This window comes from Aedes aegypti, chromosome 2 (genome assembly GCF_002204515.2).
Source record: "Aedes aegypti strain LVP_AGWG chromosome 2, AaegL5.0 Primary Assembly, whole genome shotgun sequence".
In the NCBI taxonomy this organism is placed as follows: domain Eukaryota; kingdom Metazoa; phylum Arthropoda; class Insecta; order Diptera; family Culicidae; genus Aedes; species Aedes aegypti.
In genome coordinates this window covers 161,371,887-161,397,509 of record NC_035108.1, presented here as the reverse complement: position 1 = coordinate 161,397,509, position 25,623 = coordinate 161,371,887, and the positions used below count along the sequence as shown (strand labels likewise).

The 25,623-nt window shown below is 37.1% G+C and overlaps 1 protein-coding gene across 1 annotated transcript in view; it reads left to right on the top strand.

Annotated features, from left to right (window-relative positions):
- LOC5572914 (protein scabrous) overlaps positions 1-25,623 on the top strand; it is a 156,944-nt gene that overhangs the window by 57,638 nt on the left and 73,683 nt on the right. The window contains exon 2 of the mRNA XM_021842984.1: positions 7,564-7,891. Within this exon, the coding sequence (XP_021698676.1) occupies positions 7,564-7,891 (328 nt within the window). The remainder of the gene's footprint in view (positions 1-7,563; positions 7,892-25,623) is intronic.

The following is a 25,623-nucleotide window of genomic DNA, read 5'->3' as shown; positions in this document are numbered from 1 at the left end:
AAACTCTTCATTTCTCTTATATGGTAAAATACAATACTTTTCTTGCATGCAAGTTGGCTGATAAAATCAAATTTTTCATTTTCAACAGCCAATATTTCAAAAACTAGACGTTATATTATATTTTTGAAAACGGCAATGGATTCACAAACCCTTAATTAAGTAAATATCCTTTAAGTTGTGTAGTATATAAACATTCTTGGCAAAAAAATTGTTAGAAGCATATGCATTTTTCGATAACTATTACGAGAAGATTACGATTGCGGGGCCTTCCTTAGCCGAGTGGTTAGAGTCCGCGGCTACAAAGCAAAGCCATGCTGAAGGTGTTTGGGTTCGATTCGGTCCAGGATCTTTTCGTAATGGAAATTTCCTTGACTTCCCTGGGCATAAAGTATCATCGTACCTGCCACACGATATACGAATGCGAATATGGCAAATTTGGCAAAGAAAGCTCTCAGTTAATAACTGTGGAAGTGCTCAGAAGCTAAGCAACACATAACACATGACACTTAGCTGAGAAACCGGCTCTGTCCCAGTGGGAACGTGATGCCAAAAAGAAGAGTAAATTGAACAATGTTTTTTATTTGAATATAGATGATCAATTCACCATTGAAATAGAGCTTCCCGGGAAATACGGGAATCCCGGGAAGCCGAAAATAATTTCCCGGGAAACGGGAATCCCGGGAAATCTCATTTCCCGGGAAATGTTCCCGGGATTGAAAACTCTACTTAAAACCGTACAGAAAACACGTAAACTTTTTGTAAAAATGGATATCTAGTAAATCATCCAATGAACAGTGTTCTCTAATGTATTTGTAATTCTAGACAAACGACCTCGCCGATTCGCACTGATTTTCTTTACATAGTTAGCTTTTTCTCTATATAACTACGCTGGAGAACATGGGCCGTTTTGGCCAAAGATTCTCAGAATGAGATGTCTAAAGTATGCAAGAGAAAAATGATCTTTGATGTTCGAACATTTTTCTACGTCTATGTTGGTTATGTACTACGCAATGTATAACCGACATGGTATATTTTAAACATAGTATGTCCTTTTGGGTCTTACCGGAAAATTGTCCATGGTGGGATGCAGGAAGGTATAGAGGGGTCTTTTACTGGTTCATAAAACGTTCATAAACGGTTCATTCTCAATGAACGCATCAACGTAAAATTTAGAGCACAAGAGTTTGAATAAGACAGTCAGGAATAGTTACGGATGCACCAAATACTGTATAATTTAATAAATATTTCACATTCTATGTGGAACAGTAGGTACGCAGACACTAAATTCGTTCAATTGTGTGCAATAGTTAAACGGTAAGTAATTCCATTCCGGTACCATTTTCTTAGCTTCATCGGCAGTTCATTCACAATATTCATAGCACCATTGTGCCTGCCAATTCCTCTCACATGCTTCCACCAAACCTAAAATATAAGATCCATCCAGAGTGAGCCGAGATTCTGCTGTCACGAGCTGTCACTGTAAGCCCAGATCTTAAAGAATGGACAAACATGAAAAAAGCGCGCAATTGATCAAAATATATAAGGGGAAGTGGTGGTAAAATGAACAAGGGTGGTAAAATGAACATCGTGCCTTTTACCGAGAAAAAACAAATTTCGATGTATTTTTATCATGCACGGACGATTTAGAGCACAAATCTGAGTATTCGGGTTGATACGTAGGTCAATTGAAGTGAAAATACCAAAGAAAACTAAGATTTTAGAAAACCACGTTTGAAAATTAGATCTGACGTAACTTTTAGCTCGAAAGATTTGAGGTTTTTCAGTGAGGTGAATATCGTTATGATATGATGTCAAATTTGATACCTATAGAATTCTTTTTGAATGGGTTACAATCATTAATGGTTGCATTTTCGGTGGGGCAATGCAAATTTTCAGAAATATTTGTTTTGCTCACGTTTTTTTGCGTGGTGTTCATTTTACCACCAACCGCTGTTCATTTTACCCACATAGTGCAGGTAAAATGAACATTTGCATCGCTTTTTGATAGCGATGAAAATATGTGAAAATTTAGCTATTTTAGTCTGAATCCATGTCACTGCTTTAGATTACATCCCTATTTTTGATGTTGTGCGATAGAGCTATAGAAATTCCTCGTTTCTATAGAAATTTCTATCAGAAACAAGATGATTTCCTTGAGTGTTCATTTTACCACCCCTTCCCCTATAGCATTTTAACAAAATTGACAACAATCGGTTGAAAATGAATTCCTGCACACCCAAAAGCAATGCCACAATAACACCTTTAAATTTGATCAAATATAAAGCACTGAAACACGCATCTTTTTACTCTTTTCCAATCAAAATTAAAATTTAATGCATATTGAACTATGGCCCTTTTTCCAACTTTGTCCAGATAGATCGCAGGTACACATCAAAAGAAAACTAGCGATTTTTCCCAAGCCTGCCTTGATTGTCGTTGGTGAACGGAAGTTATCTTGCAAATTGGGAAAAGTGTTGTTCAATATTCCGTGTTTAGTATCTGTGCCTCCCTCCCAGGTGTAAACAAAACATGTAAGAAGGGGGAGCATCAAAGTTTATAGCAAGCAAGCGTAAAAAGTTGAAAATGTAATGTTTAGCTTTTCGGTAGATGTTTTCTAGACTTCTTGAATGAAATTTATGTGGGAAAAATTAATGTCATCGCATCAAGTTTGGATCAACTAGCAAATAATTTGAAACAATGAGGGTTTTCTCTATTTTAAAGCAAATTAGTTTTGAGTGTAATTAAAAATATTCATTTTACCCCAAACATGTTTACCAAACATATACAATCAAATAAATATAAAAAAATGGAATCGCTTTGAAGCTTAAGACTTGAGTTTCTTGTGGTTTTTTAAGCAATATAAATTTTGAGTGTAATCAAAAATTTATTTTTCTGCTCAAATATATATACTGTTCTTTTACAACCAATTTTTTTTTACTAAGAATTACATGTAATTGCTTTACATTTATGTTCATATAGTTATTCAAAAAAAGTTTTTTTTTTCAATTTTTTTGGCAAAATAAATTTTGAGTGTTTTCACAATTGACTTTTTTCTACTGAATTTCTAAAAGTTAGTTCATGCCAAATATGTCATTGCTTCATATATTGATTTTAGGGCAAAGAGGTTTCTCGTAAGTTTTAGGTAAAAAATGTTTCATGTGTAATCCAAAATAACGATGCTTGCTCAAATATGTTCACTGGACTTATACAAGAGCAATTTTCGCTGAAACCAGGCAGCCATCAGCACCCGGCTGTTCAACTGATTTTTCATTTCTGTCATTGGTTTTAGACCAAATAACTGAAAGAATTAATGCTATTCTTCAACTCGAAGATATGCCGAAGAATCATTCAGGTAGCAAATAAGCGTTAAACTCCTATTTGATGATTTGTTTTTAAAGCTAAGGAGCTGGCTCTGTTCCAGTAGGGACGTATCGCCAGGAAAAAGAAGAACAAGAAGAAGAGTGAGTGTAACGGTATCATCAAAATTCGGCATGTTGAGTACTATCAAGGTGAAACATTCATTTTACTACTTAAAACCAAGATGGCGTCAAAATCTAAGATGGCCGCCTGATTTTATCATTCAAAATAATACTCTTATTCTTCGCTCGACTCGAATCAAACTCCAACGATTGAATACTTGTTTCTTTGTTGTTCAAAAAAATGTTTGCATTGATTACACTCGCCGTATACGACAAAATCGTAGAACATGATTTAGAAAATCGTTATTTCATAGGGTAAATACCATTGCTCACCTTGTTTTTGTAGCCTATCTTACGTATTTTTTTCTTAGCTTTCTGATGGTGATCTCAGAATTCCAAACGAGCTGTGCACTAATGGTGAAAAAACGATTTTTATAACAAAATTCAAGATTGCGGCAAAATTCAAAATGGACGCCAAAATTTTTTCAATTTAAAATGAAAGCTATATCCTTTCTTTATACGATGCCACTAAGTTTGCTATGTAGTATGAGAAATATGAGACATATCACGTGAAGGAATACCCAAGATTTATCAACAAATGGGTTTTTTCGCAAACTGTTCAGATAGCTGACGTACGAGGGGTCAACAAATTTGAGAAAACCGAAAGGATCACCCTTAAGTTTTATCGAAAATTAGCGATCAGTGACATTAAATTGGATTTCTAATAATGGGTGCCGATGGCGGCCTGGTTTCAGTGATAATTGCTCACAAGCAAAATTATACTGAAAAAGCTAGATATCACCGCTATGAATTTTGATCCATATGAAAATGGATCGGAAGCCTGAAGTGTCTTGCAGTTTTCAGGGTAAAACACATTTTGAGTGTAATCAATAATTTATATTTCTACCCAAAAATGTTCACTAGACTACATGTCATCGGTTTGAATTTTGTTTTAGAAGCAAACAGAGTATTTATTATTATTTTTATTAAAAAAAATTTGGAGTGTAACCAAAAAACTCTATTTCTGCTAAAACTATTTCACTGCAATTGTACAAATCTATCATGTTGAGAAAAATATATGTCTTTGCATTGAATTTCGTTTTATTGTTGAATGTATTTTCCAAACTGTCAGAAACTGTCTATTGCTAAATAACTTTGGGTAGACGCAGTTATCGAGATCAATGGACGACGACCTTGCATGATGTTCAGTTTCATTGCTGAAAGAATTTTCGAAATCGCTTTGAAAACAACTAAGATATGCATTGTCAAAGAAGGATTTCCGACTTTTTCTGGGGGCAAGATGTGCAAATGTAAGGTACATTTGATCATGCTGTGGCACCACCTGAGTGAATTCCAAAATATAAATACCACTGAGTGGAAGATATCAGGTCTATGGACAAGTTCTCCAAACATACTATCATTATATTTTAATCATTTTCAAGTTATTTGCGCAAATCACTGTCATAAAAATAAGAAGCTGGATGTTAACCGGTTAATCAAGCGATCTTCAACAGAAAAATGAGAAATGTTGACGATTATTTCTGGGTGATTTCGACTACGAAAAACGTTGCCGATTAGAGCAATTTTAAAAGTTAGACTTATGGTTGCCTACGCAATCTGCGCATACACACATTTTCTTATCTTGGTGCTTAGGACAGACGGCCTTAGCGTGGAAAGAACCTACGCAAATCATGCATTTAGTACCCATGCGAGAATTTTGGTACCATGCTTCTGGAAATTTCCCACAGATTTCTGGCAATGTTCTCATGTCACACATACATCTGACATAAGTCCAGCTTTTTCTGAAATTTTAATATTATTAAGATCACTTTTGTTAAAATGAACTAAATAACATTATTGAAAATCGCAAGTCAGTTAATTCTCAATTGGGTCCTAAAATTTGTAATGAAATCTTGTTTTTATTTAATAACACGAAAAAGCATGTAACTGTAATTACTTTAGCAATTTTTCCCGCTCAAATAATGGCTATATCATGTTTAAACTTTAATTTAAAAATTTGGTCCATAAATGAACCTTGGCACTTTTGATCATGTTTGACGTTCGCTTAGTCGACAAAAACACCACAGGGGTTTTAGTTCGACCACTGGGGTTGTTCCTATCTGACATTTCGTAAGGGACACGGAAAACAAAATACACCCAAAATTTGAGTTTAAGCCAAAGGATGTGACAAAATCTAATAAAAATGTTTTTGGGCTTAAATTAACGGAAAACATTAGAAAATTGAGTAAACATGTGTTTTTGGCCTAAACTTAAGCGTTTAGCACTAAAATTGGGACAGGGCTTTAGGACCCAATTGTTGAAAAGCTTTTTCCGATGAATGCCAGATTGGGTTCTCTTCTTCACAGTATCTAGCACTAAGGAAAATCCAAGTGAATCATAAATTCCATTTTTGATCTCTTCAGGTAACTTATAGTCACTTGAGACGTCTTCCAAGATTACCTTGCCCAATTGTTCAGTTTTGTCGTCATTAGTAAATAATTTGTGCTTCTTCTCTTCAAGGTGTTTGAGAGTTTCCGCCAAAACGCAGTAGTCTCCTTTCTTTGCGATTTGGAAGGAGACCTTGATCACCCTAATGGAGCTCAAGTTCTCCTTCCTGAATCCTCAAATTTGTAGCATCTGACCACGATAGGCAGCACCGTTTGTTTCCTTGCTTGATTCAAAGAGCCTGGGCAAGAGGCTCCAACTGGTTGCTCATTGCGATGCAATTATTAACGTTAATCTTTTCACCCTTGGAAAATTGCGCACATTCTTTAATTTTTGCCACGTTTAGTGACAGTTTTGAAACCCACTTTTTTGGGAGGAAGTTGTGAATAGTGTTGTGAAAACTCAATTTCTCATAACTCACGCTTGAGATTTTTTATGCGTGAGTTGTCAATCACGCAACTCAGCAGTCAAAAAATCATCGATGAGTTGGCTCACCTTTTTGACTCATTGTCTCATATTTCCACAGTTTACTCACACACGACAATATTTTCTTGTTAGTCTGGTAAAATTATAGTAATCCTTTCTAACGTAAACAACAACATTCAAGTTTCACGAGTTTTTGACGGGTTTTGTGACTGAATCATTTTTTATGGTTTGAGTTGATTAAATGATTTTGCATCAACATCTCAAGCGTGAGATTTGCGAAGCAGATCTCTAATGAGTTTGCTCTCACGGAAGAGCGTATTGATTCAGATTTGAGTGTGAGTCTATCAACACAGGTTGTGAATTCATAGTGAATAGAAGGTCACTTCTAAGCAGTGGTGGAAAGAATCATGCCGTTTACGCAAAATGAACCAATATTAAGCAGGATCCACGCTCACACGCTCACGAACCAACAGCGACCGATTTGGTCATATATTCTTGCATCGGAGAACCAGAACAAAACAAATGTAAAAAAGAACGTGATTGCTGGATGAGCAGAGTCTGCTCACAGCCGTTCTTTTTTCCGTTCCTAGCGATTTATGTGAATAATTGAATGGATTATGATTATAATAGATAGATTACAAACTAATGTACGACAGTATTGAGAAAATTGACCGATATGTGGTGTTATTGTAGAAATATCACAGGGAATCGGACGCGTGATTGCATGTCAAAATGAAATGATGCGATGCCTTTTACAGTATATGTGTTCGGGCGATCGTGAGCAAAGAAAGCAAGAACGCAATCGCACAAAATGAACCACCGATGCGGTAGCATTTTTCTGGTGTGCATGAACAGACTCTGTTCACCGTTTTACAGCACTGCTTCTAAGAGGTGTTTTTTCCGAGACGGCGAACTAGCCTAAATATAAGTGATGCAATGTAATTGTAGCTACAGCAGTTACTCATTGCGATTTTTATAACCATCAATACCTGGAACAATTAAAAATTCGTTAATCGGCTTATACGCCATGTGCCTGTAAGCTTCTCATTATTATGAGCCTGCTTCTTCATCAATTTTGATTGGAATGAACCATTCAACGCAATCACGGAAACCGATTTTATCATAACACCACAGCCGCTCTTCTATTCACGAGAAAAGTCGACAGAAAAAAAGTAAAACAAATCCTATTTGCTGAAAAATAATGAACCCCTGTTTGATTATTTATTTCCATCCATTCTGTATCTGTTCCATTCCATCTTTTCTCTCCCACCAGGGACGATATTAAAATGCTGCGGGACAGCAATTCGCCGAACAAGGAACGCCTCACGGTGCAGTGGCTGTCGCAGTCCATAGCGGAAATCCGTTCCGAATTGGCTGAGCTGCAGGAATCGTCTAGCAACGTATCGAAGGACGCCCAGCTGCGCAACCAACTGATGGAAGATATCAATACGCTGCGGGCGGACTATTCCACCATGCGACTGGAGCTGGAATCGTTGCGTTCGCGGCAGGAAAAAACCGAGGTCCTGGTGCGGGAACTACGCGAGGAGGCCGTCCAGAGTGCAGAGGACATCCGCCGTAGCGTCAACCGGCAACGTGAGAAGGTAGGTGGAATTGAGTTGTCTCCATCTATTTTTTTCCTTCATTGATAGGATAAAGGTACCACTGGCGATGTCATCTGTTAGTTACCTTGCGTTTGCAGGGGGATCAGATAGTATGGCGATGACATTGACTTGAATTTAATTAATAAACGGAAGGTCAAAATTGTTAAAGATGGGACGCCTTTCTTTCGTTTTTCTATCGTATTGCGTTCCATATTAAGACTCCAGTTTACAATTAAAAGTGACTGAAGTTTACTAAAGCTTTTAGAAAAGAAAATTTAAAACTTATATTTTTTTCTCGGTAAAATTGTCCTAAATGATTTGATTCGTCGGAAAACCGAGAGCAATTATCAGTTGATGTCACATTATGGCGATGAAATTTCATAATTTGAATGGGATTGTAGCTTCGCATAGAGTCCAAACACCTGGGTACTGGAATAGTAAACTGCTCCTCATTGATCAAATAAACTCCGATTTACGGTGCTGTATAGAGTGTCCGTCTTGGGACAAAAAGTCCCAGGACTTGAGAAATAGAAAATTTTGTTTTACAAAAGTCTCTCAAATAGTAAAACATATTTCCCTAGTCTTGCTCAAATAGTATTGGAGTTGCTTAAGTTATTTATGACCTATCTCTTCAACATTGAATTTGTGCTTGATCCACTGCCACTGTCAATCTCTGTAAATTATGCTTCCTGGACCAGCCCTGAAACTCTATTAACGCCAATATCACATAACCCTTTCTTAAAGCATTCCTACAACATTTCTTACATTTCAATTGTCGTCTGTGCGCAAACAACTCTGTACCTATCCGACATCCGACTCCGATCTGTGCTCTAAGTGGAGTGGTTTCCTTCTTTCGCTAGTTCTCACAATTCCACAAACTGTCACATTCAAATCGCTTTATGACACGGTCGACCAACCAACGGAGACGCAACAAAACAAAATTCCCAAATTGAAGGCAATAAATAGCTTCCACTGCACGAAACGGTCTTACAGATTTTCTAATTGACTTCGGTAAAGAATCTGCACATCCTGTTGTGGCCACGAGGCATCCTTTCCACTACCGAAGCACAGACATTAGGGGATCCCATCGTAGAGCCCAATAAGCACAAAGACCACAATTCAGAAGCATCCCTAAGCAAATTCTTTTGATCTGTGCTCTTCGTCCAACACCTGAGGACATTTCACAAAGATGTCAAGCAGTTTTCTGTTTGTCGTCGTCGTCGTCTTTCTTGGGCTCGTCATCATCACCGTCATCGTCGACATTGCACAGTTGATGCTTCAAGTGATCAGTCCCAACAGCAGACAGACAAGACAGAAAACTGTTAGAGCAGTTCGTAGCCCAGGAATTGTTCAATTTGTTAAAGCGGACGTGGCAATTTGTGACGGCTGCAGAACGGAAACGCAGCAACCGAAATGCCCGAGGCCACCACCATCATCAACCGAAAAGTATATTTGCCACTTATTGCCATCGGTTGCTCCTCCGTCAGGGGTTGTCAAATATGCGAAGGAATATGTGATTTCACAGTTCGTTTGGCGAGTTCACCTCTGTGCAAAAGGTCTTATATATCATTCAATGTTGAAAAACTATTGTTTCATCAATTTTGAATTATCAAATCATTTTTATATCAATTTCAAACAACATTAAAACCCTTTTTGAGACATAACCGTTGGAATTAAATTTTAAACAGATAAAGGAGGCATTCTAATATCGTAAATCATGTTTTAATATTGTCCATGATAACCAATAAATATATTTCATGAAAGTTTTAAAAAATTACTGAGTTTTCGAAGGCTCAAGCACGCTAAGGCATTACGAAGCCAGTTTGATCATGTAATTGGATTGTTTTTGGTCGCACAATACTCTGGATAATTTAGTAAGCCCACCCACGTTTAAATACATTTCACATGCAGTGCATAGTTAGACAATATGGCCCATAATAAAAATGCGAAAGTTTTCATATCATGTTTAATGGTAGTTTTTATATGGAAAATGTAAACGAAACATAAAACTTATTCAACATTGGTATTTTTTAGTCTGTTTTTTCAGACCCTGTTTTTCGCTTTGGACATGATTTTTATCTGTTACTTTCACCTTAGTGGAGAGGAATTGGAAGCTTACCTTCAATTTTTATCATGCAGCAATCGAGTTCAATATATTTGTGATGAAAGCTTCTAAAACATCAACGATGGGGTGAGATTCATCACAGTCCTTGTCTCCAGCATTCGCCCATATCAAATGATAGAATGGATTCATACCTGGAGCTTTGGAGACTTAAACATATTTTAGAAAATTTGGCTCATTCTGGAGCAAAAACAATATATAATTATATGATCCTTATTTTTCATACGCATCTTACAAGTATTGATACTTTCTTTTCATTCAATTTTCGTTCATACACGCCTTACATTACAATTTCATTGATTAACCTTCAACTTTGTCATATCTAAACCGATTTTGATAATTCCATCACGATTAGATCGGGAATCTAAAAGAGTTTTTGGGAATTTATGAATGATTTTAAAAACTGGCGTAGTTTTAAAATAGGGCCAATATCGCGTGGGGTACCTTAGGCAGCCAAAACAGTATACTCAATAAGAAATATATTGAATCACTCTAAAACATCGATAAAATCATTATATGGTGGACACCTAGATATAAGAGACTATACTGAGCAGCTTACGATCATATAGGACCATTGTGGCCACATGGTCGTATGGTACAGGTTCTGTAGGGAATCCAAGGAAACACTTAGGGAATTTTACATATTGGTAGCATTCGATGGCTTAAAGTTCATGATTTTTCATCTATAAGTAAGTAGACATGGTACCGTATATCAATAACAAGACATGACCCCAACGCTTAACCGGATGCTTCGATATCGCATTCGGGAAGCCTCAAATGGGACATTTATCAACTTTCTGGTAATCTGACGACTCGAAATTCAAGATTTTTCATATTGTATTGAATATGCATGAGGGCGTTAGCCAAATGGAGAACTTCAAAAAGGTCATTTTTTGAAACAGCCTCGAAGAACTCTTCCAGGAATATCTTCTGGAATTCCTCCAGGAAACCTCCAGGGATTCCTCCAGTAATACCTCAAGAGATTCCTCCTAGAGTACATCATGAAATGCCTCCAGGGCTTCCTCCAGGGCTTCCTCCAGGAATACCTCCAGGGCTTCCTCCAGGAATACCTCCAGGGCTTCCTCCAGGAATACATCTACAGATTCCTCCTGGAATACCTCCAGGGATTCCTGCAGGAATACCTTATGAGACAGTTCCAGGAATACCTCCAGGGCTTTCTCTAGGAATACCTTCAGGGCTTTCTCCAGGAACACTTCCAGGGATTCCTCCAGGTTTACCTCAATGGATTTATCTAGGACTACTACAAGAGATTCCTCCAGCAATACCTCCAGGGATTCCTCCAGGTTTACCTCAATGAATTCATCCAGGACTACTCCAAAGGATTCCTCCGGGGCTATCTCCAGGGATTCCTCCAGGACAAACTTCAGTGCTTCCTCCTGGAATACCCCCAAGGGTTCCTCGATGAATATTTCCATGAATTACTTACGGAATATCTTCAAGGATTGCTCCTGGAATTTCTCCAAATATTGCTCCAGGAATACTTTCAGGCATTCCTCCAGAGACTACATCGAGAAATCTTCTGGGAATTTCCTCAGGGAATAGTCTTTCTAGAGCTTTTATCAATAACTACTCAAGGGTTTCTTTCAGGATCTTGTTTTGTGGTAATTTCTCCAGAGATTTCTTCAGAAATACATCCTGTAAATCCGCCAATTCCTACAGGATCTCAGTGATTCTTTCTAAGGTTCCTTTTAAAATTCTCCTATGAATTTAATCAAAAACCTGATACTATTAAAGTAAATGTTGTACCTATGTTATCGGGTTTTCTTTGAAAATAATTTTTGATCCCTGTGAAGCAAACCTGTTTGGAAAGAATATTCCAGGGTCTTCATGTCTCAAAACAAATAAGATATAATATTTATGTATTAGCCTTATAATTGCTTGCTACACAATATACAAATGCAAAAATGAATAACTGGCAAAGAAAACTCTCAATTTATATATGCGGAGATGCTCACAAGAACACTAAGCTGAGAACCAGGCTTTGTCCCAGGTGGAACGTAACGTCAGAAAGAAGAAGAAGACCCTGGTGTAGCATTGCCTATACTACTGTGGCAGATCTATTCTTAATGAAAAAAATGTATTTTGAGCTGTCGCAAGGTACTAAGTTAGCCTGTTCAAAAAGGGTCCCATTTGAGCCCTACCGGAACCTAATTCAGAATACCCAGATGGATTGAAGTCCGCCATTTGACATAGACTATCTTAGACTGAGAATACCTGTCGGAACCGATGTTAGAAGATCCGGATGTCTTGTTATTGGTCTATGGCACTATGTCTAGTTAAATATAGATGAAAAATAATGAACTTAAAGCCGTCGAACGCTACCATTATGTAAAATTCCCTATCGGGACCTGTACCAGATGAGCATGTGGCCACAATGGTCTAATATGGTCGTAAGCTGCTCAGGATAGTATCTTCATATCTAAGTGTCCATCATATAATGATTTAATCGACCCCACGCGACTTTGGCCCTATTTTGAACCTACACCAGTTTTTTAAATCACTCATTACTTTCTGAAAACTCTATTAGATTCCCGATCCAACCGTGGTGGAATCTTCGTATTCGGATTAGAATTGACAAATATGCGTTTTATAGCACAAGAGTCTTTTTTCAGCTAATATTCTTTCATAAATACTTCAATGCCATCTACAAGAATTTTCAAGGCATTCGTTTTAAAATTCGTCTAATTGTTCCGGAAGATATTTTCCAACAAACATATTCATTCTTTTTTTCTTTTCCTAATAAGGATTGAGGAAAACTGCCTAACTTTTTTCATGAACCAAACTAGGGTTTTTTTCAAAACTCATCCAACTTTTGTCTTAGGATATTTTTTGAATATTTCCATGGGCTATGATATTAAATAACAGGGTACCGCTTCTGCTTCATAAGCAGAAGGTCATGGGTTCAATCCAAGGCCCGTCCCTTTCCTCGTACTTTGTATATCTCTCACTTGCTTCTATCATCCATTCTTAATCTATCACACTCAAAACTATTCGTTCATAGCAAACGCTAGACCCAGAGACGGACGTGAAACCGTTTCCCTAGCGCTTCCATTCTTCCACGCGCATGCCTTTCTTTACGCCTGATACATAGGCAGTCTGCTAACCACAAAAGCAAACCTCTCTGCCATGCCTTTCCTCCAATCCATACACTTCCGCATGAACTGGCGTAGATGCAGTCGGACTCCACGGTCTACAGTGGGCTAGTATAAGTGCAGCATCATTTCCTCCCCTTCCCCACATTGGTCTGCATTCTGACGTGGCAGGCGTCATTATAGCCTAAAAATAGAAATTTACCAGCACTTACACACTGAGGGTGTCTGTCAGTCTTTCGGTCGGTTCCTTGTGTAAGTGCAGCTGATCTGGCGATACTGGAGTAGCATCCACGGGCGGCCAATCAAGCTCAAGCTCAATTTCCATGGGCTATGATATTGAAACTTCCTCGTTTGGAAATTCGTGGATACATGTGAAACCGTTAGAATACGTAACTAGTTAAAATGTTTTTTGAATCCAAGTATGTTTTATCTCCATTTATTTGCCTCCATCATAACTAAAAACCCATAAAAATGTGTTATTTAATCAAAATTGATAATAACTTTTCTTGTTTGCATTTTAAAACCCTATGTTCTTCCACAAATTTGTGTATTTTGACTATTTACACCATTTTGTAAAACATTGTTGCTAACAGAAACTTCAGATTTTGAAAATTTTTGGATAAAAAGTATTTTGGTGTGGTAACCAGATGAGAGTTGGTGTACTAAGCAAACTTGTTTTAATGTTATTGGTCTACAACATTGTCAAAGAAACCGTATTTAAAAAACGATAACAAAAATGTTGAAAATTATCAGCGCCACCTGTGATGGAATTCCGAACTAAATGGTCTGGTCGTCTGATAGGCCATATTGTTAGAAAGTTTTCATCTTAAGACACCATATCTAAATTAAACGCGTTTTGACATACTTCAGAAAAAGGTTCACGATTTTGGGCATGGTGTTCCAAAGCCTTGGTTTCTTCAGAGACGTAGCGGAAGAAAGCCCCTACTTAGAGACGTTCCGATGTTTCGAAATATAGATGTATCTATACATCGCAATAACATATTTTCAGGCAAAATGCACATAGTTCAAAGCTGTTTGGTGTGCGCAGAAGTGAAAGAGTAAGCTTTATTATAATTCCACAAAAATGTTCTACTTAACCGGCATGATCATGTCTTAGGCTATGGATTCCATCCCACTTCATCTGAAAAATATACAGCTCTTAGTTTTCATGACGTCGAAACTTTTGGTAACTTATTTAATTTCCTTCGAAAGCTATTTTTCGATACATTGAATGAAAATATTGATATTGCCGATATGTTGGATCAGAAATATCGATACAAAAATATCCTCTTTCGGATGAAAATTATTCCTATAAGTATATCGGAAGATGTCCAGCCATTTGGCCGAAAGCCATTTAGCCAAATAGGTCGTTTGGCTGAATAGGTCGTTTGGTCGAATCAAGAAAAAAAACGATCTATTTTTTCAACGCAGATGTGTGTGTAAGATTCATAAGTGTGACCCAATAATTAATCTGCTAGTTAACTTGTTCATCTTTATGATCTGGTGGGGCGTCATATTTGTCGCCATATAAATGCTCCAAGAGAAAACAACTGTCCATTCATTCAGGACGAAGTTGTGAACTCACGTCCAGTTTATGAGCTCATGGTTGGGGGTGGCTTCGGGCTACCAACGGTGTGCTAGGGTTTGAAATGTTTTTATCATTTTATAAGAAATTTTTCCAAATGGCATTCGGCCAAATGACCCGGAACCATTTCGGAATGTTCTTACCCTTACCATAGGGATGTACAGTGATACCTCCATTAGTCGATGTTTATCGACTCATGGAACCATACTATAAACCAAATTTCATGGTTACTATGATGGTCCCTAGAAGCAGCTTTCCAAAGGATTGCTGTTCCATGACTCGATATTTCCATGAATCGATGGTCCCTTCAATATCGACTCACGGAGGTTTCACTGTAGTATATTTTATTCCTAATCAGAAAAGTCAAAAACCGAGGCTAGCTTCTTCATAAACTTACCGGTCCTTCTAAAACAATATAAAAACCAGAATTTGTAAAAATTGATTAAAAACAACTTAATATGAATAAATTTTTATGAAAACTTTGAAAATATTGCAGGAATTCTTTAATGTCTTCATTAGAATAAAATAGAAAATTAGTATCTGGAAAACATTCTGATTACATCACTTCAAACATTCCTATTAATTTCCTGTAAAGAAAGACAATAATAATTCCTACTTTAGTTTCCGGACAACACTAGCAAATAAACTAGGCAGGTTATTTACTGCAAGAATCTCTTAATAAATTGTGGAAAGAATTTAACAAGGAAAACTTGGAATATTCCTTGGTGGTATATTTTTTAGTCTAAAAAAACGTTTAAAGGTATTTTCATTGGAATTGCTTGTTGAATACTTGAAATGTTTATGAAGGAATACCAAAAGTCATTTAAAGGATCACAAAAAGACAATATTTCTTGAACATTAACAAAATGCTTGTATAAATTTTCGACAACTTTAAAGTAAGATAATAAGATTGTTATAAGATTTGTATATGTTGTGGTTTGTTTGTTCAAAGCTTAGGAATCTTTGCTTGAATCATTCAGAAAATTCTTGGACGAAAAAGGGGCGCTTCTGAAAGAATCGCTGGAAAAATGTTTTGGAGATTTTTCAAAAGTATCACAGGGAAAAAAACATTTTTTTTAAAGGAAAGATTGGTACATAAATGACGGATATGAATTGGTAAATAAAACGTTCAGTTAGTATCTGTTGAAGAGCTCAATAAGAACGCAGTGCTTAATAAGCTGATAAGCAGACGCTGTCCCAGTTGAGAAGTAACGTCAGAAAGAACAAGAAAAGACAAACAAATTTAAATTTGAATTTTCAAAAATCCTAACGCCCAAAATTTTAAGATATTGTTGAAAACTGTTTTTGAATGTATTATCATTTACTACCATGAATGAATTACTCAGTCAATAACCGATTTCCATTGCCGCTTATGTTTGGAAACAGTTGATAACAAATCTTTCAAATACAGAATAGTTGGAGGTAATTTTTTTTTTTCAAAATCAGAAAGGAGTTTGTTAATGATTTGCAACCACAAAAAGTTATCAGGAATATCTAAAAAATTGCTTAAAAACATTTCTAATTTTATTTTTAATAGTTCTTCACTAGACCTAGCATTTGCAAATGGTTATTTTGAAATGTGTTTTCCATCACATTTTTGATGTATAATACTGTTTAATAGTTGTTAATATTTTCCTAGTTCATTATCTATTTAATCTATTCTATTTGATTTGAGATATGACAGTTTACGACAGGTAGAACAATCACTACACTTTTGAATCCCTGCTTTTCTTAGAAAATGTGGAAATATTTGCTCTGAATTAAATTTTTTAAACATGTATGTCCTGTTCTGCACCTCTAAGATCAACCACTCCCAGACAAACGAAAATATTTGACAACGTCTGCTCTCGAGCCTATCTAGTGCCACGCAGCGAGATGCCAACAACGACAGTTTCAACAACAGAGCAACTAAGCCAGAGAAAAAAAAAATAGGAAAAAGCGAAAATTTGAAAAGGAAGCTAGACCTGTGCAGCGAAGGCTATTTTCCATCCGTCTGCATTGCTCTTTAAGCTCAAGCCCAGTTCGATAAGGCCAGGATGTACCACGCTGGGAAACGATGCCAGCTGTTCATCTCCTTTCGTCCAATTGGCCATCCTCTCGCCATCGTATGAATAACAAAGCCGCACGGAGGTCCGGGTTTGCAAAAAACTGGCAAAAACCCAACTTTCAAACATAATCTTGAGTTGAAAACGAAGCCAAACATTCAGCTCATTTTTAAGTGACGCTAACCTTATAAAATTAGGAGCTATTATGGTAGAAAGCATAAATTTCTCACCACAGCTCAAACGCGCTATCAGGACTAAGGAATCGATTGAAGAAGATTTCTCTTGTTTAAATTTACCTAAACGTTAGTTTTTTTTTTAAGTTGAGAGCCTCAAAATGTATGAAAACAGCAATTTTGTTAGAACTTTGTTCTAGGAGAACCAAATAATTATGATTATGCCCAAAATAAAGTCTTTAACCCTAAATCATGTTCCAAAACATTTTTCATGACTTAAAATTGTAGAATATTGAGAAGATGGAATTTCTGTCACATTTTTTTAAATCTGAACCACTGTGTAACCGGTGGTGCTGTTGATTCTGCCCCATTCCTGTTGCTTGGATAGCATTCGTGGAAAAATAATCTTCGAGCAACGGCCGGTCGGTCGGCGAAGGAGGAGGACGACTGCTGGACCAATTTACACATCGTCCGATGGCAATTGTAACAATTTGCTAATTAAAATTTTATTTCCCATCCTGGCGCAACGTGGCATTAAATCTCACCGCACCGCACGATGTGCCCAACATCGGCCATTATGCATATTAATCATATTCCAGCATGATTCACTGTCGCGTGTTTCTCTTACTGCAATAATTCATTCCAGTCCGGTGCACTCGGGCGCAGTCGAAGCGTACACCTGTTTGTTGTCGTTTACCCCAAAAAGAGCGCACTTTGCATGTGAACATGGAGGAGAAAAAATGTGAGTAATTCACTCAAAAGTGTTTTCTGTATCCAAAATACATAAGAGTAAGCGGAAAATGTTCCTTTGTAGCTTTGAATTGAATTAGTCCTAATAGAGACATAGTATGCTTCTCAGCTAAATTTTCTTTGAATATTTCCACAATCACAAGCATCTCTTGATTCTTTGAGCGCATGACGTTTCCCCACCGTTGTAACGAACAGTAAGTGAAAAGTCCGTTGCTGATCCCCTTTTCCAAAGTCCAGCAGCATAAATTAAACTCATGTTAATTACAGTCCACGTAGGGAAAGACCCCATCATGCTGCCACTTGAGGAATTCTTTCCCCTTGCCACTAGGTACTGGACAGGATAAGTCAACACAACTCTCCCCGGACCACGGATTCTCGCAAGCTTGAACGGTGAATTCTATGACGAGACGCGCCATATAAAAAGCGAAACTGCCGGTGTCACGTCATGCGGAACTTCCGCTTTCGTTGTTGTTTTGGGCCGTTAGGACGAAACGAACTTTTCTTCCCCGACCCCCGACGCTTCTGTGACCTTTCCTTTTTGAGGTTGAGCAAATTTAAAAATGACTTGAACGACTTCCTCCCGCGCTGCCTTTCAGCTTGCGTTATTAATCATCCGGTGGGATGGACGGTAGAAGCACGGCTAATTAAACTTTACCTAGGAGGACTTGCGAAATCGTTAATTTTTAGGACCGTGTGCGTGCTCATAAAATGTATGAGACTGACGTGCCGGATTTTGGGAAAACATCAAAAATCGAAACACCACTATCCGGGTGCGAGATTTTCCATTCAGCTACCGAATGGCGGGTGTTGGATGCTGACTTTTGATCAAAACAAGCGGGGTGATGTTGTGGAAAATGATATAAATTACTTTGCACTCATTCACTTTAACGGTCAGCGGCACATATTTCTCGTTGAATAGCTTTTTAAAGTACCCACCACATCGGCAGGATGGCAGCATTTCATATTAATGGATTTATTAAAGTGGTATCAATCCTGACGCGAATATTGCTGCCGGGATGCGACGCGTGAAGCGATAAATTATGGTTGTTGTGATTTAATAGTATTTTGAAATTTTATCAACCTTGTCAATTTCAGATGCTGTTGAGAAGAAATGAAGGAAGTAAATTTTAAATAATTGATGCTTTTGTTGCAGCAGAATCTTGTAATTCTTGAAAAATATTCGGAATACAAAAATATGTTGGAAAATATAAGCTTATCAGAAGTTACGCAACCCAGGTAACCATTAGCTTGTTAATTTGCCTTTTTGGGCTTATTAAACGGCAAACATGACCCTTTATTCCTATAAAAGCCATATGTAAGCACAGAGGACAAATTAAAGTGCTAATTGATAACTTGGAAAATACTTGATATTGTTTGACAGGGCAAAGCGTCTGCTTAAATTGGAAAATTGTTGGATTCGACTGTTTTAACTGAAGCACATGTTCAGATCAAATTTCAAAGTTTCAATGAATATTGATCAATTAATACGGCGAATATGTGAAGTTATTTCTTATCGAATGCCAAGACGAATTCCAAGATGAATTCATTTCAAGATAACTTAAAAGATGCTTACCACAACCCTTTGGAGTTTATAAAAAAAATTGGCGGAATACTCACAAAATCCATTGCGGATTATTGATAAAACCTTGGAATGATTCCTGGTAAGATCTTTGGCAGAAGTGTAATTTTAGTTTTACTCCACAAAATATTCGAAAGGTTTATCATGATTCAAAAGAATTTGATGAATGTTGAAAATCATCTTTTTAAATTAAAACAAAAAAAAGTCCTCCTTTGCAGCAAACCACATGATAAGGTTCCCATATTCATTTAAATGTTACAAAATAATGTTTAAATGACAAAAGTAGTCTAAATGTATCATACGTAACAATACTCATTTATTCGCAATCCACCTTTTCAAAAATTTGTCTTGAAAATGTGTTCGTTCAGTAAAAACATCGAATTTGTATCACTAAACTTATCAATGTTTCATAGGATCGCAAATATTTATTTTGACCACTATACTTTATGAAGATAGCACAAAGTGGGGAGATGTTCACCGAAAACCATCAAAAGTCACAAAATTACTCAATTTTAGCCTCTCTATCACTCTGCTGAGAGTTTGTTTACTGCATGTTTATTTACCTTGGGATATGCATTTCTATGCATAAGTCTAGTCGCATTTAGCATGAAACTTCACAACATAATGAAAGAAAGGCAGAAAGTAGTCATATGTGAGTGAAATTCAGTCATTCGGTGACTATTTTTACTTTTGATTGTAGGATAACAATACGTCCTTGCATAATGCCCCGTCGTTTTGTTCAAAATCATCAATTGTTTCCACAACTGCAAAACAAATAGGAAATTTTTATGTCTAAATTTAAAAAATATACTTCTAACGCTTTCCATCTCTGGTTCAAAGACTCATACAATTTTTCGATGACGGTTTTCAGTTTAGTTTTTCTTAAGTCAGACTTCATCTGTAGACAACTCTAGTGCTTTCAATTTTGGCCGCATGTAGCTACAGTTTACGATTTCTGATCCGCCTCTTATGTAAAAAGCTTAAAAGTTGTACAAACGTTCATATGTACATCACATCCCCTTTCCTTACAACCTCAACCCATATAATTTTACGTGGTACCTATGAGATTTAGTGATGATAGAAATTTTCTCAAATAAGCATCAATCTTAACACCCTACTCCTCAAATGGTAGCTCTCGATTCTTGATTGTTGATACATGCTACAATAATATGTGAAAACCAGAGATCATCCTCGAAAATCATCTGGACCGTATGCAAAATCTGGAAAATAAGGGAAAACATTGTAAATTACGGCAGATTTGCTAAAGAATTTTCATGAAAAAGAAAATCAAAAAATTCAGAACACACGTCTTTATTAGGGTGGATGGGAAGAGAAAAAGGAAACATTTATACAAATATGATAACTTCTCTCCACTTGCGAGCAAGTTTAACAGCTTGTATGTTGATTCGCGTGCCTAATTCACTACAGAAACCAGTGTTCATGTGTGAGAATATGAGTTATCAAAGTTTATAATACTTTTGATATTACAAAAAAATCACAGAGTCGGTGTTCGCCTATAGTCGCCTAGTGGCTTTTATGGCCGTTTTGTTATAAATCATTCGCTCTCAGATGATGTAAAAATAATGTCGCCGGATTTATTATTCGATTTTATACGAAATTCAAATCAATTAGATCAATATTTTATAAAAATGTTTTGCAACCTTTAGCTCAGAATTGTGACATGCTGGAACATTTTTTTAACGGCATTGGATGCATCAAACCCAAATTTACTAGAGACACATACCTTAATGTTTGAGAATCATAAAAATGACATTTTTGTCCGCGATACGACCTGCAATCCAGCAACAATTGGTCTTTCTTGTGAGCATTTCTGCGACTTTTTATATGTTTATACTTACTTGGATATCATTATTAGACTGGCGTAAAAAAAAGTGTGGGTCTCAACGTGGCAACTATGCTTTAGGGTAAGAAAAAAAAAACCTTAAAATTTTTTAACTCGTTTGGTTGCTCCAAATATATTGAAAATTAAACCTGTCCGTGTCAATGCACCAGCTCATGAAACATCCAAATGAGCTAAAATTCTCAGCAAGTCTTCTTCTAACCTTGAGACAATTTTTGTTTTCTTTCATACTGAGCTAGGCCTGTCTGATCATCAAATATTGATGGAACTATGGTATTATATGGAAACTATACTTTTATACTGCATCGGAATTTTTAAAATCGCTTTGCACTTTATAACAAAACTTATATAGCTCAAAAATAAAAATTTTTTAAACATGATATTTGAGAATTTTTAAAAGAAAATTGTCTTATGAGAAGACCTAAAATCAAACAGTTCACTAAAAAAATCTGTAGATGTCTGAGGAAGATTTTCATTGTTTTAATTTGATTAAAAAATTTCAAACACTTATGTTCCGTTTTTAAATTTTATGTTCTGATCAGTCTTGATTTAAGGTACCAAAATAGCGGTGTGCGTGGCTTATGAACCGCTCCTAAACCATGTTTGTAGATAATCGGTACATTTTTATCTTTTACAGGGGTGCCATTAAGTGACTTCTCCAAACATTTTTGGAAATCGACTAAAACGAGATTTGATAATAAAAAAGTATAACATCGTTACAAAAGATTGTAATACAAATACTGCATGATTACCATACATTTTTGTGCAACGAGATTATACAATATTTTGCAGAATCGTGATGAAATCTAGCAGAATCCGGTTGAAAGCACCTGCAATTTTTTTGGTAACATGTATCAAATATTTCAAAACATAGGGTGAAATGATCTTATTGCACTCAACACGTGATAAAAAAAAAACTATTGCATGATATCGTGTCATGTACACAGTAAATAGTTAAGTTAACATTTTTAATATAGAAAACATGGCTTCAATACAAATGTCGTATCAAAACTCTAATTACACTTTAAAATGTGTAGTCCAAAAGTCCAATGGATTAATGTCCGGGGAGCTGCGAGGCCACCAATGAGAATATATACTTAGGTGTGGAAGAAGAAGCAAAGGCTATGTATTAGTAAAGAGAAAAAACGTAAACAAAAATAACTACGTCACTAATTTACACGGCTTCTTATGGGAGCTCGCATGCTTGTAGTTGTGAAACATTTTGCACCGTACACGGATGTCACGCACACTAAATGTCTTCTTCCTCACCTCGGTATATATTCTCATTGCGAGGCCACCAGTCTTTTTTCAGTCAAATTCTCTCGATATCACGCTTGGACGATATTGACCGTGTTAACCGGTATCAGGTATCGGCGCTATGGAACCGCGGGATGTTTATGAGGGACGGGGGGATGCTGGGGAACGTCAGCGCTCACAGCAGATTATTTTGGACATTGTGCGGCTGTTGCAAGACAAAGAGTTTTTCATCAGAAAACGCTAATTTCTGACCTGCGTGCTGGTCATTCATCATGAAGGGGTGAGCAGTCTTGATCGACATATTCAGGCCAGTAGCGGTCTTCCGGATCGAGCGGTTTATTTTTCGGCAAACCTCACTACCTTGATGGCTGCTGGCATCTTTGTCGAACGTAGCTGCCCGGATCTCACACGATCCTTTGCTGACCCCGTCTCCCGATACCGACGGATGGTGGTATACATGAAATTCCGCTTCATACCGTGGGATTTCAACCCCCGGAATATGCTCACTTCTCGCAAACAACTCTATTACGGCGTTGCGGTACTCTTGCATCGTGCGCGGTAAACAAACAACAAATGACAGCAAGTCGACATCTTTCGCGTCGGTTAGCCTATTGACCAACCCAGTTGCCTGCGTAGTAGTGCAATGTTGACAAAATTGTCTTTGTTTGCTGTGAGAACTGTCACAACATTGCTTTTGTTTGCTGTGAGAATGCAAATATAAACAGATATGCTGCAGAACATCTTTTTCCTTGTTGGACTGACGTTGACCGAAAGCTCAATGACGTCGAACAAACATCGATACGTTTTCATTCTGACGAAATCGACTTGTGAATGGTTGATCGTGCGTTGGTATTCGTGGCAGTTTGCTTGGAGACCTCTATGTACGAGGCTAATGCTGACACCAACACCAACACACAGAATGCACATGGTGCTCACCAACACAGCGAAAGTCGTATTCGGACTTATTGGAAATCCTGTACATGTAATGATGTTATACAATATTTGTATATTTTTCATGCAGAATTGTATACAAATCCTGCAGCCGATGGTTGTGTATAGAATTCAAAAAATATTTAATAATTGAAAATTGAATCAGGAAAGTGTTCTGATTTTTTTTACTGAAACATTAACAACTTTGATTGAACTCAAATTCGTTGGTTTCCGTTAGCTTTATATATTTGTTGATGTATCATCTCCATAATTTTCGTTTTATTTCAATTCAATGAAACAAAACATGATTTGTAGAAGGCTTATATACATCTTTTAATTGGCCCAAGCTCAATGTGATTTGGTAGTAAAAAGACACCTGCCTCGCTATCTATAAGGTTGCTCATCTTCTGTAAAGCAGATAATAGAAATCACCTTCCCTACCTATCATGCAGTTGCAGCTGCTATCCCGTGTCGCTTGATTATTCGACCACCTTCCTTCTGCTGACCAATTAAAGTATTGCCTTATCCTCCTTCTCTAAACATCGCAAAACCAACGTTCCAGTATTCCGGAGGCAAACAAGAAATTTGAAGGAAAAAAAAACTATTTTTATTTCTCCGCCGTCACCTGCTCCCATCCACGGTGGGCAAACGCTAACATGCTCTCGATCTTCAACGGTGTGTCGTCTCAATGGAAGTCGATTAGAGGTTTTCGAAAAAAAGGTGCTGTTTTTTTCTGGTTCCACTCCATTTCTATGCCCGCTTGCTTTTCGGGGAAGGTGTTTGCTCAGGTCGGACTCAATTTACCTGACCTAAGCAGCTGGCTCTCATCGGCATCATCCTTTCCAAATTGAGTAGACAATGTTGGCTAGGGTGAGGGAATAAGTTATCAACCCGGGCTAATTTTTCGAACTTTATACAATAGGAATAAGGTGATATTACACATGATGTAAATTTCATGTTAGGTGAAATAATCGTTGTACGAAATGAAATGACGTAAATTCGTCTGTGTAAGAAGTTCGTGTTCTAATGGAAGAAGTACCAACTCTATAATAAAAATACGGTCATGACCCCAACACGAACTGTTACCCCAAACCAGCGTGTGTCGAAACGATGTAGATTTCAAAAATATATATTATCTAGATCTTTAGGAGCAGCTTTGCCCTTTCAGGAACAGTTGGCCGATGTCGACCACCGTTCATCACTTTGCAGCAGACATTTAAGAAGGATTAGAACATATGTAATATAGGAAACATAGATAGAAGCACGAAACACACGCCCGTTGTTGTTCGGTTTGGATCCTTTGTACAGCATTCTGTTATATTTTCTCTTTTCAATACATCCTTTTAAAAAAATGAACGTAATTAAAATTTTCGTGCAGACAAAATCGGAGAGGCGACGTGGCAGTGTCCTGAAAGGACATAATCCTGTTCGGAGCACTTCTGGTCGCATTCAACCTGCTTCACATACACGTCGTAATTCCTGTTTCATCCTTTGACGTCAGGTCCCCCCGAGGGCAGCACACATTTCAATGAATAGGGTTTTTCCACTCCGGTAAACGTATGTGAATGAATGCCTGGTGCCATTTCCAGAATCCCGTCTCTGAATCTTTCGCCTGTACATATTCGTACAAACGAAGCACCACACCACCGGAGCAATCCTAGCCAGCGAGCGATGCACCATAAAAGGTGAATTTGCGGTAGATGTCGAAAGAGACGGTCCTCCTGCGTTATACATTGTCGTCGAGAAAGATTTCTTTCTTGAAGCGAAAAAATGGAATTCAATTGTACAGGATTCATTTTACTGAATGGATTTTCGGTTCGGATGTTGATTCTGTCGGTCGCTTTCTGTATGATAGAAAAGACGTGATGAATGTTTTCAGCTTTTGTAGCCGATTGTATTTTGGTACTCGAGTTTGCATTTACTGATTAGATTTTTGATGAGAGTATGTTACAAAAGTTTGGAGAGAATTGTGCAGGTTGAGGTGGAGTTGAGTTATAAAAAATAGAGTGGTTTCATTATTATACCTTTTTATTTGCTTTACTAAATTCACAATCCTACCTTTTTCGAAACTTTGTCAACGAGGTATAAATATTGACATGCCTAATTGTTTGTAGTTTTAACTGTAGTCATCTAATAAACCGTCTACCAATAACGTTAAGTGAGATAAAACTTTGAAAGGTAATTTTTCCCTCTTTTGTCTTGGTGATATGAATTAAGGAACGATTTGACGTCAAGTAGTCGGATACTATGCTTGGCACTCTCGATTCACGTTGGCAGGGCTGCAAAGTTTCAGACAATTCTGCCGAGAAATTATTTA